We start from the raw sequence: 18,822 nt of genomic DNA, 5'->3' as shown, positions 1-18,822 counted from the left end.
AAATCTATCATATAAAGGACAGGTGTCTGTTTGTCTAGCTAAAAGTCAAAAATTACAAAACAAACATCATAAAGTTGGTATCTTGTTGATTAGTGTTGCCCTAGATGAAAAATATATAAATTTTCAAAAAAATTCTTCATTCTTTGGTGATTAACTGGGCCAGATTCTGTGAGGGGAAGGGGGGGTCAACCATTTAGGATGTTATTATATTTAAGTGAAATGAATTACTTACATTATTATTTTCAATAAAGAGGAATAGGCTGGGTTGGTGTGAAAAAATTGGGAAAACGAGAAAGATGGATTGGGAGAAGTAGAATTTTTTTTATAATCCTACACATACACAGCTTTTAACTTAGTCTATTTTGTTTTTTTATGACCCCAGGCAACACCAGGTAACACTGCTAGTTATAAAATAAATGAAAACAATGAAATTAATGTCTCAAATACACCACTCTTTTATCTGTAAAATGGATTGATATTAAGAAAGTTAGAATGAATTACCAATCACCTTCGATCATTGTTTATCAAAGTAAAACTTAAGGATTAATACATTGGGGCAAATTCATAGATGGATTTTTTCCATTGATTACTCCAGCACTTTCATCCATTGACTTGAGATTTACCCTAAAGATTTATACTTTTTTCTTTCCGCTACCATTGTAGTGCACTCGGTGGATTCATCTCTAATGTTTACCATCATGTTCTTGCTGATAATATTTTATGGTTACTTCTGGAATTTAAGTGACAATAAACCTTCCACTACTCTCTGTACTCAGCCGATGTCTGGATAGTTCTGACTTTCCTCAGCTATTTCTTACTTGCAGACCCTCTAGAGCCACTTTCTGTGTTAGCAACTGATGTTGGCAAAGTCCCACCCCTTCGCTTTAGAAGTTTCTACATACCAGAAAATCTTTACTCTAATAATTTCTTCCCTCAAATTGTTAGACTTTGGAATTCCCTTCCTCTTTCCTTCTTCCGTGATTGTACTAACATGCAGAAATTTAAATGGAATGTAAACAGACATTTTGCTACTCAGTGCCCCTTAATCCCTAATAATATCACCTTACATCCAAGTTGCAGTATGATTTGTTTGCAGGGGTGAATAATAAATAATCCTTCACCGGATACTCTTGGATTTTATTAATTAGTTTGGTTGTTTTCATTAGTCCCATGTTTTGTATGATATTGTGTCAATTCACTCTCTGATTCCAATTTCTTCTATTGTTTTACAATTATTGGGATTACAATAGTTTCAAGGATTTATACTTTTTTTTTCAATTTTCGATTTCATTGACGCCTACCCCCTTTCATCTCTCATGATATATCTTATGTTTAAGCTTTATTGATTAAAAATCTTTTTTGTTTTGCTTTTTTTTAACCTTTATATATTATACAAAATTTATACATGTACAAAAAATGCCTATCATCATTATCAGCAGTTGCTAAATTAGTGCTACTCTTCAAATAAACTTTATTATTATTTTTTATAAATCTTAGAACAATTAAATGAAGTTCTAGAGAGTTACAAACTTTATCCCTCCAACATGAGTAGTTCCTTTCATATTTTATCAAGCATTATCGAAATTTACAATTTCTATTTTATTTTAAATTTATTTTAGTCAAATACTTATTTTTATTTAAATTTATGATTTTGTTTTAATCACTAAAAAACAAAACGAAATACCAAACATTGTGTGTGTGTGTGTGTGTGTGTGTGTGTGTGTGTGTGTGTGTGTGTGTGTGTGTGCTATATTGACAAAAGCGTGATAGTTGTTGTCTGAACGTGTTTATTTACTTTTGTTTTCTTCATTTTTTTTCTAACTTACCAGGCAGGCTTTATTTATTTAAAAAAAAAAGAATGAAAATAAAAAACATTCATTTTTTTTCTTTACTGTATTATGAGTTTAAAAAAAATCATGACTATTTGCAACTAAATAAAATTATTTCTGATAGGAAATGTCGGAAATAAAATCACTTTGCTAATATTATTTCAAGAAGTTTTCACATACTTGAAAATGTTTATTTTGAAACTTATAGAAATGTAAATATCTCATTTAAATTATGAAAAAAACAAAAAAAACAACAACCAAATTTGTGAACTATTCTATAACGAAAACAAGAAAATAATGAAATCTAATGTATATGATTCAAATAGTCGGATATTTTATTTTTACTGTCATGAAAAATAAATATTGAAAAAACAAAAACAAGAGAAAAACTGGACCCACAAAACGGGGTGGAACTTTTCTAATGTATGCGTGTTCATTAACACTGCTAAATGTATCTGGTGTCGAAAACTGCTGAAATTTTTTATTTCAAAATTGGAGTTTGATATTTTCCATATTTGACAATCCATCATTAAGGATGAAAAAAAAAATTCTTATTTTCAATGTGGCTACAGACAATGTCGAATAGTGGAGATCCTGGCTTTCCACTTATTTCAAAATGGTGGTTTCATTACTGTTCAAGTAAATGTATAACAATTAAAAACTACTGCATGTACATAACTCAACATATTTTCTTTCTTTTATTATGATTTTTAATTTGATTTTGATTAAAAAAAAAAAAGAATGGCCCCGAGTGATTAAATTACACCATATTCAATACAATGGTAATGAAATGGGCCAAAAAAATTAATTTGTTTTATTTTATTTTAAAGCTTGCAATATCTGACAATCTACTTGCAAGTGCATTGTGTATACTATTGAATATTCAGTGCTTGTCCAGAATCTCTCCTATATTAAAAATAAAGAAAGAAAGAAAAACCTGTATATTCGTACCTACCCATAACGAAAACAAGGGAAAAACTCCAAATAATTTAAATTTGCAAGATGTTAGAAAGTCATTCTTTATGTGGACACATTGAAAAAACTCAAATTTGCTTACGATTTTCTTTATGAAAATAAAACTACTTGATCAATTTACATGATTTCTGGTGTATATTTTCTTCCTGTCATGGGTATGTACATCATACAGATATTTTGTTAATATGGAAGAATTCTGGTGAAGCACTGAATATTCTTGTCTAGCCATCAAGGCTAGACAAGTATCTGATGTTTTAGAGAGATTACAAATTTTGACCATTTATGATTTGGCAAAAAGGCAATTGATTCCAGATAAGTAATGATATGCAGGAAACAAACCTGATCACACATCAAAGAAATGCATAAGTGGCTTCCAGATTAAAGAAGTAACACTGTGACAATGTTATACAAAGGATGGAAAGAAAATACGGATTTGTGTTGGAAAGTCTCTCTTTTTTGCTCCTCCATATTAAATTAAAAAAAAAAAGAAGAAAATTTAAAAGGAAAATGCTGTCTTGTTTTAATCAACAACATAATTAAGATATGTCAAACAAAAGATTTGGACACCACTAAAGTTTTAGAGTGAAACCAATGGAAAATCTGAAGACATAGAGCATAGCAATCTGTAGAAATGAAAGAACACAACTGAAGGAGTGCAAAACACAAAATGTCAAAACGACCGGTTAGATTTACATGACGATTTGAGAAAGTGGTGCTTGTTCAGAATTTCCAATATATTAAAAACAAAAATAAAATTAAAAAGTCTCTATGATGGAAAGAAAATATTGTATTCCAAAACTTACGTAAATTGATCCAGTAGTTTTATTTTTAAATAAGGAAAATCTTGTGGTTAACCAAGCCACGATTGTCTCATGACCACCATCTTTAAAACAATCTCATAAAAACAGGGAGATAACTCAACATAATTCAAACTTGCAAGATTTTTGTTTTGATGTTTACAAATTCCCATTAATCACTTAAAAATTATTTTATTCATGAAAATAAAACTACTTGATCAATTTACATAATTTTTGAAATATGATATTTTCTTTCTGTTACAGGCATGCACATCACAGATTTTTCTATAATTTTGTAATTTAATATAGGGGGTATTCTAGACAGCCTCTGAGAAAGCTTACCTGACCAACAGCAGAATGTGATTTGGCACTGTTACTCACTGAGAATAATTTTTTCCTTAAAATTGATTCATGCTTTATTACAAAGGAATCTTACAATCTACATTTGTCGTCATTTTAACTTGTACGCCTCCAATGAAACAAGGAAAGATAACTCTCTACATGATTTTACAGTAGAACCACTGGTTTAAAAGTTGATAGTAAGATTGCCTCTTCTGTTGATTGCTCATATTCATTAAATTCCTTCAAACACATTTCCACAACAGCGTGGTGAGCAGATTCCTCAGCCAAAATTTGTGTAATTTACATTTGTGTGAGAATTGAGAACTATTATCGTTGATAATTGAGAAAGTCTCTTCATAAATGTTATAAATTGTTTCATGATTCTGGTATGTACATTTATCAGACCCCCCCCTCCACTCATCTCCTAGTTTCACCTACTACCATTTGGAACAGTAACGCCCACTGTTGCATTTATATGGGCACTAGCGGGGGTACCCGGCGTTGCCCGGGTGTTTATAGGTGTATGTGATATTAAATAAAAAAGAACCCAGGGAGGGTAAAGTTGGTAGGATCGAACCTGAAGCCCTGAGGCGAAGTTTGAAAATAAAATCAGCCAGCCAGAATGAGTTAGTGAAAGATGTTTGAATTTATTTAAGTAAGAACCAAATTGACAGGTGCGCGCCCGGAAGTTGTCGAGCGTTATGACGACAACTTCAATGACCAGGTTTGTTTGTTATAAGCGAAGTAAAAAAAGAAAATGTTAAAACTTAAGCAGGAAAAAAAACACAAAAAAAACTAACGTAAGGCAAACGAACGATGAAAACAGAAAACAAACACGTGAAAAATGGCTTAAATAAGCCTGTTTCGATATTAAAATCGGTGGGTACCCGGGTTTTTTTGGATGTGTGGTCGGGGGTGGATAAGCGAAGTAAAAAAAAACCCAGAAAAACAAACGTTACGTGAAAAATAGCTTAAATAACACTGGTTCAATGTTTAAATTTAAAAAATCGGAAAAATAAAAAAGAAGAAGACATCTCACACCACGATTCGAACCCAAACATTTAGATAATGAACCAACGTGCTAATCAACTGAGCTAACGCGACGTACATGAAATTTGTTCGGTTTTTCAACTATTTAAAGTAAATCAGGTCATGACGTCATCTGACGCATGCGTAGAACCGCTCGTCGTCACTAGAAGACCGTTTTTGTATGCCACTTAAAAAGAAAAGTAATGCTTCAAGTGCAGTATCGTACAAATAGTTGAATATGATAAACAATGGGAATAAAATACACACGAGTGAATCGCACAATATCAGTATCAAATACGGGAGAAAAGCTGAATACTGAACGAGGAAATAAAGCAAAGTTAAAATTGACAATTTGCATGTAAAAAGGTAAGATTTGAAAATAGATTTTCGCCTTCGTTTAGTATCTCTTATTTGAGGAATTGGATTTTCTTCGCATTAAAAACCAATCTTATGTTTAATAATTAATTATTTGTTTTTAACCCTCTTACTCTGTGTTCATCTCCAATAAGTCTAGTCTATCTATAAAGTCAAAATCTACCATTTATCCCTTTTTCAAGTGATATAGAAAAAATATCTTCGCTAGATTTTAAAAGTTTGACCTAATTAGCATTTAAGCTGACAAATCAAACTTTGATTCTTATTAACCATTTTCCATTTGTTATTGTTGTACCGTGTTATTTGAAATAAACTAACATACTTTGCCACAATTTATTTAAAAAATACATAATCACCTTAAAATAAAAATTTGGTGGTTGTCCAGAATTCCCCCATGTTAAAAAAAAAACAGAAAAATCTTTGATGTACATACCTGTGATGGAATGAAAAGATCATATGCCAAAAATTACGTAAATTGATCAAGTACTTTCCATAGGAAGATTTTTAACTTCTGTAGGGTTAACTGGGATAAGCGTTGCAGTTTCCTGTGTGACGTTCCATGGCTCATATCTTTGATATGTCTCCAAATGATACTGCAATGGAGGTTGCTAACTGATTTATTGGAATTGACACGTTTATTCCTCATCGTAAGTTTCAATCCAAGCCGTATTCTCCTTTGCTTTTCATGTTTGTGTTTCTCTCATTGCTTATTCATAATCATTACTTAAATCACTAGCATAGGGATGATCCTGAGACTTCTAGACAATTCTATATATATATATACATACAGCATAATCATGTTGATATGCTGGTTCCCGTCAGATCACTGAAGTTAAGCAACTTTGAGCCTGGTCAATATAAAAATAAGTGACCATTTAGGAATTCCAGGTGGTGCATGTGCTGTCCGCTTATATCAGCATTGTTTTCAGTCAGTCTTGAGCCTCTCTTTGTTACTAGACCCAAGCAGTGCCAATTCAAGAGAGATGTGGTTGGGGATTGTAAAATTTTTGCCTCATACACAGTTACCCTTACATCATCTGCGAGACTGAACAGAAGCATCAATCAAGACAATTCTACAGAAGAGCTAGCAATGCCTGTAAAAGAGCAATTTCTGTGGCTAAGTCTAACTACTCTCAAAGGATTTGTGACTATTTCATCTCAAAAGGTTAGTTCTCATGATTTTTGAAGAATCTATAATAGTGTGGTTAATAGTGGCACGTCTGCTCCTCCTCCTCTTTTTAATGGTCTTCCACAGATAATGCTGATCTCTTTGCTCGTCTTTTTGCTGACAATTATTCTATTTGATGAATCTAGAGTTGTTTATCCTGATTTTACTTTGAAAACTGATGTCTCTTCAATTCTATAATTATCGCTACAAATATGGTTGCTAGGTTTTTTCTGATTTTAACCAGTCTAATATTTATGCCCCTGATTCAATTCCTGTTGTCATTCTCAAACACTGTGCTCTTGAACTTTCTTTTATCCTCTGTAAATTATTCAATCTTGAACTTTCTTCTATCCTCTGTAAATTATTCAACCTTGAACTTTCTTTTATCCTCTGTAAATTATTCAATCTTGAACTTTCTTCTATCCTCTGTAAATTATTCAATCTTGAACTTTCTTTTATCCTCTGTAAATTATTCAACCTTGAACTTTCTTTTATCCTCTGTAAATTATTCAATCTTGAACTTTCTTCTATCCTCTGTAAATTATTCAACCTTGAACTTTCTTTTATCCTCTGTAAATTATTCAATCTTGAACTTTCTTTTATCCTCTGTAAATTATTCAATCTTGAACTTTCTTCTATCCTCTGTAAATTATTCAATCTTGAACTTTCTTCTTTCCTCTGTAAATTATTCAATCTTGAACTTTCTTCTATCCTCTGTAAATTATTCAATCTTGAACTTTCTTCTATCCTCTGTAAATTATTCAACCTTGAACTTTCTTTTATCCTCTGTAAATTATTCAATCTTGAACTTTCTTCTATCCTCTGTAAATTATTCAATCTTGAACTTTCTTTTATCCTCTGTAAATTATTCAACCTTGAACTTTCTTTTATCCTCTGTAAATTATTCAATCTTGAACTTTCTTCTTTCCTCTGTAAATTATTCAATCTTGAACTTTCTTCTATCCTCTGTAAATTATTCAACCTTGAACTTTCTTCTATCCTCTGTAAATTATTCAACCTTGAACTTTCTTTTATCCTCTGTAAATTATTCAATCTTGAACTTTCTTCTATCCTCTGTAAATTATTCAACCTTGAACTTTCTTTTATCCTCTGTAAATTATTCAATCTTGAACTTTCTTTTATCCTCTGTAAATTATTCAATCTTGAACTTTCTTCTATCCTCTGTAAATTATTCAATCTTGAACTTTCTTCTTTCCTCTGTAAATTATTCAATCTTGAACTTTCTTCTATCCTCTGTAAATTATTCAACCTTGAACTTTCTTCTATCCTCTGTAAATTATTCAATCTCTGTTTATCAAAATTATGTTTCCCCCTTTATTGTTCCTATCTTTAAAATTGCTGGTGATCAGTCTGCCCCAACTAAGTATCATCCTGTTAGTTTTCTCTCTGCTATTAGCAAAGTTTTTGAAAGATTAGTGAACTACAAACTTGTTGATTTTCTGGAAAATCTGGGCCTCTTTAGTGATGTTCAGTATGGCTTCTATGGTTTTCATTGAACTGCTAATCTTTTAACTGTTGTAACTAAATGGATCTGTTGGTTTATGGATAATTCAGAAGAGGCTAGGGCCATTACACTTGACATTTCGAACACGTCCGACTGTGGCATTCTGATCTTCTACATAATTGGTTTTACGGCAGAGCAACTTTCTTTTTTGGTTATTTAATGCTGAGTTCCGTGATTTAAATTTTTTTTGTCATGGGTTAGATATTTTAACTTATTCAGTAAAACAAGTCAGTCTTTTTTTGAATCATTAGGTAATGTGAGTTTGGGGGGAGGGGGTAAAGTTGGATTGATTAAAATTATATTATTTTATATAAATTTACTTTTTTCAAAAATGTTAGTGTCATTAGAATTTATATTTTTAAATAGTTCTTTCAGATTGTTGACATTGTAATAATTTTGCTGGATATGCGCGAAAGTGTTTTACTGTAAAAGGTTCTTGGCATGCCAAACATTTTGGTAGCAGGAAGGAGTGGGTTATGTATGTGTGTCCTATGCGAATGTGGGACAAAACCACTTTCTCCCTGCATGATTTTCTGAAATCTGGTAACCATTCTTCTATTGTGGGTTTGATTTTGAAAAGTTTGTTATTTTGACAGTTATTTCATTGCTCTTACCATTTCTTTATAATGAGATTATTAATTAATTGTTTGTAGTTTGAGTGTGGAATTTTTATATTGCGTTTTAGTGGTTTTTGGCAGCTATGTCGGCCTTTTCACTGCCCTGAATTCCAAAATAACTGGGGGATCCAGCAGAATTTGATACTTTTGTTTTGTAAAAGAGTATGTATTCTTTGTAATAGGTTGAGGAGTAGTGGGTTATTTAAGTTTTGGTTCTTTAAGGATTCGAGTACTGATAGGGAGTCTAAAAAAATTATAAATTTCTTGTAGGTGAGGTCAGTAATGTTTATAGTTGTGGCTTCGGCACTAAAAATGGAAGCATAGTCTGGTAGTTGCTTTTGTAAAGTAATGCTATTGGATACTACTCCGCATCCAGTTCTGTTGCTGTCTTTGGAACCATCTGTGTAGATATGCTGATGGTTTGGGTATTTTTCTTGAATGTTAAGGAGTTTTTCTTGATAGATTAGTGGATGAGTTTGATTTTTTGGGAGCATGTTTAGTTCAAGGATAATTTTAAGCTGTTTTAGTAGCCAGGATGGAAGACTAAGTTGGTTGACATCATGGATGTTGGTGATTGTGATATCTGTGTCTTCCACTTCATATGGAGACGAAAAGGTTGTATAGCATTTACTTTTTGGTCAAATAGGTTTTGTTATTTTGGATTGAAGATGCAGTTATGGGCTGGATTTGTTGGTTGTGATTTTTTCCTATCATAGAGAGAGAAAGCAATCTAGTGGCTCTGCAATACAGTCATAGGCAATATTGTCTGGACAAGAGAGAATTTTGGTTAAATATTGTAAAGCTAGTTTGTTGCGTTGAATTGATAATGGGAGTTTGTTGGCTTCTGCATAGAGACTATCAATCGGGGAAGTTCAGAAGACTCCCAGTACAAGCCTGAGTCCCTGATGTTGAATGGTGTCTAATGTCTTTATGTATGACTTTCTAGTGGCACCGTAAATGAAGCTGCCATAATCTAGTTTTGATCGCACTCATGATCTATATAATTTCAAAAGGGTTCGTTTGTCTGCTCCCTAGTTTGTGTGGGCAATAACTCACATTAGCTGGAGAGTTTTGTTACATTTATTTTTAAGGTGTTTGATGTGAGGGATAAATGTAAGTCTTTTGTCTAATATTAACCCTAATAATTTATGTTCATCTACAACAGGAATCTGGGTATCATCCAATTTTAAGAGGATCTGGGTACAGTTTTCTAAGCTGAAAAAGTATATGCATTTTGTTTTGTTAGTGGAAAATTTTAATCCATTCTCAAGTGTTCATTTTTTTTATTTTGTCAATGCATTGTTGAAGTTAACACTCAATTATGTGGATATGCGTTGAGCTGTACACAATTAGGAAATCATTGAACATTCCACGTCTTGGTTTATGCATCCAACGATATTGTTAATTTTTAGGTTAAATAAGGTTACAGACAAAATATTTCCCTGTGGGATTCTCGTTTCCTGTTTCTTGATATCCTAGAGGCATATTCCTACATGGACATTAATAGTCTATTGTTGATAAAGTTGTTGATGAAGATGGATAGTTTTCCTTTCAGTCCAGTGTCTTTGAGATCTTCCATAATACCATACCTCCATGTGGTATCATAAGCCTTTTCAAGATCAAAGAAAATAGCAGTGATATGTTTTTTTTTGTTTTTTTTTGTATAAATGCATTTCTGATAAAAGTTTCCAATTGTATTAAGTGATTTTTAGTGCTCCTATGTTTTCGGAAGCCGCATTGAAAGTTGGTTATTATTTTATTAGTTTCAAGAAATCAAATTAGTCTAGTGTTTACCATTCTCTTTATTGTCTTGCACACACAGCTTGTTAGTGCTATGGGGTTATAATTAAAGGTGTCAGATGCATCCTTTCCTGGTTTTGAGTGGTTTTTGATCTTAATGAGCGATGATCCATTAGTTAAAAAAAACAAACTATTTTGAATTTATATTATTTTATAATATTGTATATTGTTTTAACTGAAACTTATTTTGCTAAATAAATAAAGTTAAATATGTATTTTCTTTTTGTAGACAAATCAGATTAGTAATACACTAAAAAAAAAAACAAACAAAAATAAAATTTATATTTGATATTTAATAGAAAAATAGTAACAAATTAATTTTGTAACATGATTTCAGTTTTGAAAATTTTAAATGGAAATTTTCTATTTTTAACAATTTTTCTTTTCATTTTGTTTTTAATGGATTTAAATAAAAATAGCAAATACAAGTGATGTTCCAAAAGTAGTGCATCTGATTTTTTGACTAAAAAAACAAAAAAAAACTTGAAAAGCTATCAAGATGGGAGTGGTACCATAAAAACAAACAACCTTTTGTGCTCCAGAATTTATTTTTCTATATATAGCAATGGGGTGGAGGCTGAGCATGGGGGTCTGGGACACAGTTAATCACTCACATCTCTGTCACCACTCTAAAATCAACAAACCCATCTCTTAACTGTGCTGACATCAACTGCATTGCAGGTGACAGTGAATGTTGATCGGTTCAATTTTTTCTACATGGAAAAATTCAATGATGCATCTCTGTTTCTGACACACATTCATGAGATGGTTTGCTATTTTAGAGTCTCACACCATTAATATCTACAACAGAGAGATGAAACGTTCAAGTCATGAATGCATAAGTTCAGTCATCATAATAATGTAATTTGCAATCCTCTCTGATTTATTTGGCTGAGATAAAAAAAATAGGAGGTATTACTTTTGGAACATCCCTTGTATGATTAACATTCAAATTAAATTATTCTTGCTGATGGAAACAAATAAAACCGAACGATTCTATAAAAATGAAATGATTGAATAACTTTTGTACACAAACGTTGGCATCAATCCTCATCACCGCTTTCTGCAGACAAATATTCTAGCATCTGCGTCATTCCAATCTCTTCATCTGCTTCTTTTTTCTGCTTTGGATCTTCTTTGTCGACCGCTGTTTTTGATTGTTGCAACCGTCTGCGTCTTCGAAACTGCTTTGAGACTGGAGATTTGGAGTCATCTTTAACAAAGTAACCTACGACGGAAGATAAAATAATGCATGCATGCATTTACTGATTGTAACAAGTTTTTTGGGGGGCGGGGGCATGGGTTTGCGGAAACAACAAGCAAGAGTTCAAATCCTGTCACAACTTGTGTATTGCTTATGTTGAAATATCGATTGTCATCTAGTTTTTAAATTAGCAAAAGATATAGACACCACAAGCAATCCATAAAACATCAGTTAATTTTCAATAAATCATTTAAAAATTGTACACCCTATTGGAATTCTATAGTAAATTAAGGAAAAATACAGGTTGGAGTAATCTCCTTGGGGTAGACATTCTTGGGTGCCATTTTAGGTATGCATTGTACAATTTTTTTTTTTTTTTGTTTTCAGTTAATAATTAATGAAAACAAATATTTCATGATGTTGAAAATAAATTAAAAATAATAAGAGTTTCATATTTATTTTACCTTTTATTATCCACACAATTTTGATACACTTGCTCTTTTGGTGCTAGTCCATATTGCTCCACCTCCAAGAAAGCACAAAAATAAAGAGAAATCTTTGATGCATGTACCCGTGACAGAAAAAATATACCATACACCAAAAATCACGTAAATTGATCTAGTAGTTTTATTTTTATAAAGAAAATCATTTTAAAGTGAACTGGAATTTTTCCAATGTGCCCCTCCTGATGGTAAGAATGGCTTTCCAAAATCTTGCAAAAGTTTTAATTATTTGAAATTATTTGCCTTACCCTGAAAAGTAATGTTGAGATATCATCAATCGATATTTAGCCATGAATTAAAAAAACAAAACAAAAAAAATTCTTGATCAATTTACGTGATTTTTGGAATACAATATTTTCCTTCCATCACAGGTACATAAACTATAAAGAATTTTCATTATTTTTGTTTATTCAGAGGCGAGGGGATTTGCTGCATTCTTTCAATTAAATTCGATGGTTTAAAGAAAATAAAGCTGGAAGGTCATTAAAAGTAAACACAAAACTATGTGTGCCGACAGTAGGTTAAAATATCCAAGGACAAAACAGTCGTACAAAAAATAAAGGAAAAATACATTAACCCCCAAATGTTTTTTTTTAAATTCAGAGTGTGAATTTTTATTGCTCACTCAGTAGTAATTCATGGTGTGTTAATAAAATTTGTTTTTCATTTGTAGCTGCACCAGTTTGGCAAATTTAGATTATGTGATCATGTCATTTAAGACATAAAATTCAAAGGCATTAATTTGTAAATACAACTCGTTAAAAACTATAATTCAAACAAGCAGAAGGCTGAGAAAAGTACACCTCAGTCTGCACGGTGGAGGCGGAGTATAAAAAGAATACAACAAACTTAATCTAAATTAATAATCTCTCAAACTCAATCGATTGATGGTAGAGGAAGAGGTAATATCAATGTTGCAAGGGGAGTGAAATATTTGCAGCCGTGATTTTCTGAATGAGAGAAGGCGAGAGACTAAGGAGAGTGTATTTTTGAAATAGTTGAGTTCAAACGGTGAGAGAGAGAGACATATTATTATGGTCACCTGAAAAAGGAAATGATAGTTAAAAGGAACAGATAAAACAGATTGACTAATGATTGCCATGAAAGTCAATAAATTAATATTTAAAATATTTTATAATCATTTGTAGTCATCAATTAATCAAAATGCCATTTCCAGATATGAAAAAAAAAACAAAGAAAAAAGATATTTAAAAAAACAAAAAAACTCGTGGCATAGTGGATAGAGTATTTGGTAAAATTCAGTTGTAAATTACACTCTTCTGGAGGTTGAAGATTCAATCTTTAATGCAGGCGATACGCAAAATACTATTGTGAATTACTTAGGACTTCTACCCAGTCATGGCTGACAGAACGAGAGCATACTGCCTCCATGAATTAAATAAATAGGGTTCTATTCGAAATTCCGTGCAGATTCCTGAGCTTGACAAAATACACCTGAAGAAAGTAGGTTATGTCGACTGAAACGTGAAAATAACACTCAAGATGAAAACAATAGTCCAAAGAATCCAAATAATATGAATAATCAAACATCATCTCAAAAATTCAGAAACAATAACTGACCTCTGTTTTCACATTCCATTGTATCAGGAAAGCCAACAGACCAGAAATGTTCTGGTGTCTGGGGAGCTTCATACTTGGCCCGGTGCCGGGAACAGTCCCCGACTTGTAGACGGATTTCCTCTTCAGTCAATCCTTTTGCTTTGTAATACTGCAAGAAGAATACACAATTAAATACTTCCTCATCAGCTATTTATGTTTGCAAATACTGGAGTCTATGTTTTATTTTCCTTGAACCAGAGTTACCTACCTTGATCAAGTCTTTTTTTTTTGTCAGCTTTTCCAGGTTCTTTTCTTCAGTGGTCTATTTTGACATTGAATGATAATTAAATTGTAAAAAATTGCTAATAATTTTATAGATAAAAATTCAAAGAAACTTGTCTTGTGCAATTAATATAAAAAAATGATCCAAATCTAAATTTTTAGGTGTTTGTGTCGCTTATGTACCATGCTATTTTTTAAATAGTATTTTCATATTGAATTCAAATTTTATGGTATTTTTTGTTTATTAAATTGTTAGATGAAAGTACAAAACAGTTAAAAAAAATTTACTCCCCTTCCCATGTTAAGTATGGCTTTCTAAATAAGGTTTTTATTTTAGCACGGTCTGTAAACTGCTCATGCATTAGGCATTCAGTTAAGTGAAGTTACATCTCTTGAAGCAGAGTGCACGTTGAACAAATTTAACAATTAACAAATACCACTATAATACTTCGTTTTGTTCAAAAATAGATACGCACTGTATGATGCCATGCACCAGTTTAAAATAAATATGAAATTTGTACATCTGAATTTATAATTCATGGCTTATGGTAAGGAGATACATCAGATTTGACTGCATAATCAGAAAGAGCACACAATTTTACATAAGACTGCTAAGTTTCATGAGAATAGCTTGAAAAATAAATAAATGGTGGCGAAATTACCAAATTTCTTGAAATGTTGAGGTCCATAATTTAGCCCACTTTTTCTAAAAAAAAAAATGTCCACGGAAAAGCCTAAATTTTGGCACTTAAAATTCTCATAACTTTTGAACTACTAATGGTATTTGCATAATTTAAACGGTTTTAAGCATCTTTTATATAGCTCTTTTCATGCAAGTTGATAAAATTGTAACGTGATCAACCTGAGGGAGCAATTACCCCCCCCCCTCCCAGGGGCCTGAGGAGGGCCTCATTGGGGAGCTTTTCTCATATTGAAAAAAAGATATGAGTATGTTAATTACTATATATTTAAATATACAGATTAATTTTTGTTAAATATTTCAGCTGATAATTTCCAAAAATGTCATTTTAACCCTTTATGACTGGAATTATGATGTAGATGATTAAAAAATATTTATTGTTAATGTCAGTTAGTTTAAAGGGTAATAATACTATGATTTTAAAACTTTTTCACTATAAATCTTTTATTATGAAGTTCAATAGTTAAACTACCACTGAGAATTTTTGCATTTCATAAATTTACCTTGATTATTATCTATAGTGCTTGAAAAAAAATGTGTGTTATTGACAACAAACAAAATTCTCCACTTTCTGAGATGGATGGTGGCATGCTGAATGTAAGCAATGGACGGTTGCAATCTGGAGGTATCTAGCATCTATCCAGATTCTGAACTAATATATACAAGGCGTGTTTGAATCAATTCCCACTTTATTTATACCATTATATCCATTTTACAATTGAACAAATTAGTTTAACGAGGCCATAAAGGGTTAATTTCTTTTTTTTTTAACATTATTTCTGAATTCATCCATTTTCATTCCACAATGTCCTACACTATGGCTGTACTTAATTTAGTCTGGCAACTTGTCCAAAAATGTATTATACTAGCAAAACAAAAAATTGTTGTTAATAGATTTGGTTTTTAAAATTTGTGTTTTGACGATAACCCACCCAGAAAATATTAAAAAATGCCCATCATATTTTGAAATGTTATTATTTATTTAGAAAGTTTTGATTAAATCATTTCTCATTCTTCATTCTAGTAAAGTAGTTAATCCTAATAATTTTTCTCTGTAGTTTTCTCACTCTTTGTATGCTTCCCAATCTCAATATTTATTCCAACTTACATGTCTAAACCTGACTGCAATATGTTCTACAAAATCTTATTAGAGCTCTATATATCTTTAAAACAAACATTAGTCTCCAATCATTGAATTTGTCTTATGGATTTGATTGAAAAATTGTGTTGAAAAACAAAAAAAATAAATAAATAAGAGATTATACCTCAGCACATTCACGACACGTATAACCATTGAGTCTTCTGCGTTCTGCTTTCTTTCGTACAACTGAGTGATATGCATAGCCGATTTCTTTCTTCTTAGGGACACTGTTTAAGGAAACGAAAAAGCCTACTTGATAAAAATGTATAGATATCTATATCTCTTAAAAAAATCAATTACTGTAGTTATTTTAAATTTCAAATGTAAAATTATTTTTGTTAAATTTTTCACATCTTAAAAAAAAAAAAAAAAAAAAAAATGAAGATAAATTAAATCATCCTAAATTGAATTGAAAGCAAAACAGATAAATGTTGGCGCTTGTTCAGAATTCCCTCTATATTAAAAATCAAAAATAAAGAAAAAGCTGTATAATGTATGTACCTGTAACAAAACGAAAATATCATATTCCCAAAATCATGTAAATTAGTTTTATTTTAATAGGGAAAATCACTTTAAATCTATTAATGCAAATTTGTAAACATAAATCTTGCAAGTTTGACTTATTGAGTTACCCCTCCCCACACACTTTTTTATAGATTGTATTCAAAATGATGGAGAAGACAACCGCTCTTTAAATACTCATAAAATTTAATTTTCTTATTTAAAAATAAAACTACTTAATCAATTGACATGATTTTTGGAATATGATATTTTTGTTCCATCACGGCTATGTACATCATATAAGTTTTTCTTTATTTTTGTTTGTTAAAATAGGAGAGATTCTAGACAAGAACCTAAATGTTTTTTTGTGATAAGAGAGAAGAATTCTTCTTACTGATCAAAGCTGTCACAAAAGCTTTCTTCGGTTATTTTTTGCTCTGGTTTTACAGCTACAACATCTTCCACAGCTTCCAGAGAGGATGACACACAAATAAAAAAAAAATAAAAATAAAAATAAAATTAGTAATTATACCAATATTTCTCAGCAAATGAAAAAAAAAAAGAAGGAATATAAATTTATCTTTATTTGATATTAGCAAGGTCACCTAGTGTTATCCTGTGCTAAAGTGTAACATATTTCTATTAAAACATATTTCTATTAAAACTTATATCTCTCTACCTCTACCTATCTGTCTCTCTTTTCCCTCTCCTTATTTTTCCTCTCACTTTCCTCAACACCATCTTTCAACTTTGCCCAGCCCATTCATCTCTAACTGGACATACAGACAGGAATTAGTCAGCATTTTTTTCCCAAATTAGTACCTAATAACACTGACTCCCCACCCTCCCGGGAAAATAGCCCAGTTGACCCCTGGAGAATGAATAATATTTTTCAATTATTGAAAAAAGAAAAAGTTTTTGTTACTGTCCATAACTTTTGATTTTCTCAAAATTGATCTATTAGATTAATTATATGACCATGAAAGCAGAAAAATGACTTTTTAAAAGAAATCTCGGTGATGGTCCCGAACACCCATGAAAAAAAAAAAAAAAAAAAAAATGAAAGAAAAATGTGTATTATGCATGTACCAGTGATGGAAAGAAAAGATCATATACCAAAAATCATATAAATTGATCTAGTAGTTTTATTTTTAAATAAGATAACCAATTTTTATGGTTAAACTACAAGCAACAATCTTGTGATGCCATCTCGAAAATAGTTTGAAGGAACAAGGGAGATAACTCCAAATAATTCAAATTTGCAAAATTTTTAAAAGCCATTCTTAACATTACATTGGAAAAACTGAAATTCATTTTAAAATGATTAAAAATAAAACTACTTGATCAATTTATGTGATTTTTAGCAACAATATTTTTCCATCACAGATATGTACATCATAAATAATTTTCTTTAATTTGGTTATTTCATGGAAAGTGGAGAACAAGTGCCGAAAATTCTAAAAAAAAAAAAAATTATACAAATAAAAAAATTTCCTTCATTATATCTTTAGCTCAAACTTAAGCAAAAGTGAGGATTAATATTTTTTTTTATGAAAGAAATACATGAAAACTCTGGTCAGACCATTAAAAAATTGAACAATGTCTCCAAAATTGGTGGAAATTGGAATTTTTTCATAAATTTCTATACTCCTCTCACTTGTAATTAATTTTATTCATATAATAGTAATCACAGAGGGAAATAACTCATGCTTTACTTGTCTCATTACACAATGGAGATTTCATGATTATCTGCAACCAAAACTATGTCACATTCAAAACAAGTCTGTCATCAATGTTATTAACATACAAGTTTATTTTATTATTTGGACTACTAATCTCATCTTGCGTGCTAGTTTTGGCCAATGTACCCTCCGACCTTCTTGTGTATCTTGTCAAACTCGGGGATCTCACAAGGATAAAATGCTAAGTAAAATGCAGTTCTAAGTGACACTCTTCTGGAGGGTGAAGGTTCAATCCTCAGTATGAGGGATACTAAAAATACAACTGCAAATTATTTAAGACTAGTAATGGCTGACGGAACAAGAGCATACTACCTCCGTAGATTACACAAAGGGTTCTACTGAAAATTTGGTGCAGATTTCCGAGTTCAACAGAAAGATTCCAGAGTTTGACTGAAGAAGGTCAGTGATTACATTGGCCGAAACGTGAGAATAGCACTAAAGATGAGAATCCAAATTATCAATCCTTATCTAAAAAAAATCCAGAAATAAGTTCATTTTATTCACAGATCCTAGCAAATATTTAGCAGTTGCCTCACAAGAATTATTTGATGTGACATCAAAAGCTAACAGTACTCTCAATAATCATTAAAAAAAACAACAGTAAGTTTTGCCAAAAGTAGATAAAAAATAACCACCCTCTCTAACCCTAATCCACTTCAATTCAATTTTTTCAGCCAATGACTGATGTCCTTTGGATCTGGGTAAATAAAGGATAAAAAGAAAAAAAATAAT

The 18,822-nt window shown here is 31.2% G+C and overlaps 1 protein-coding gene across 2 annotated transcripts in view; it reads right to left on the bottom strand.

Moving 5' to 3' along the window:
- Positions 1-10,732: 10,732 nt before the first annotated feature.
- LOC145279676 (uncharacterized) overlaps positions 10,733-18,822 on the bottom strand; it is a 29,661-nt gene continuing 21,571 nt past the window's right edge. The window contains exons 9-12 of one of the 2 annotated variants that reach the window (XM_080130940.1): positions 16,743-16,815; positions 15,972-16,074; positions 13,746-13,893; positions 10,733-11,685 (exon numbers count right to left, since the gene is read on the bottom strand). In XM_080130940.1, the coding sequence (XP_079987066.1) occupies positions 11,501-11,685; positions 13,746-13,893; positions 15,972-16,074; positions 16,743-16,815 (509 nt within the window). In that variant the 3' untranslated portion in view covers positions 10,733-11,500. Of the gene's footprint in view, positions 11,686-13,745; positions 13,894-15,971; positions 16,075-16,742; positions 16,816-18,822 lie in introns of those variants that run through there. The other variant, XM_080130942.1, reaches the window with a different exon arrangement.

This window comes from Euprymna scolopes, chromosome 7, assembly GCF_053919585.1.
Source record: "Euprymna scolopes isolate OS-2025 chromosome 7, ASM5391958v1, whole genome shotgun sequence".
Taxonomy (NCBI): Eukaryota; Metazoa; Mollusca; class Cephalopoda; order Sepiida; family Sepiolidae; genus Euprymna; species Euprymna scolopes.
This window is presented reverse-complemented; position numbering and strand designations above follow the sequence as displayed.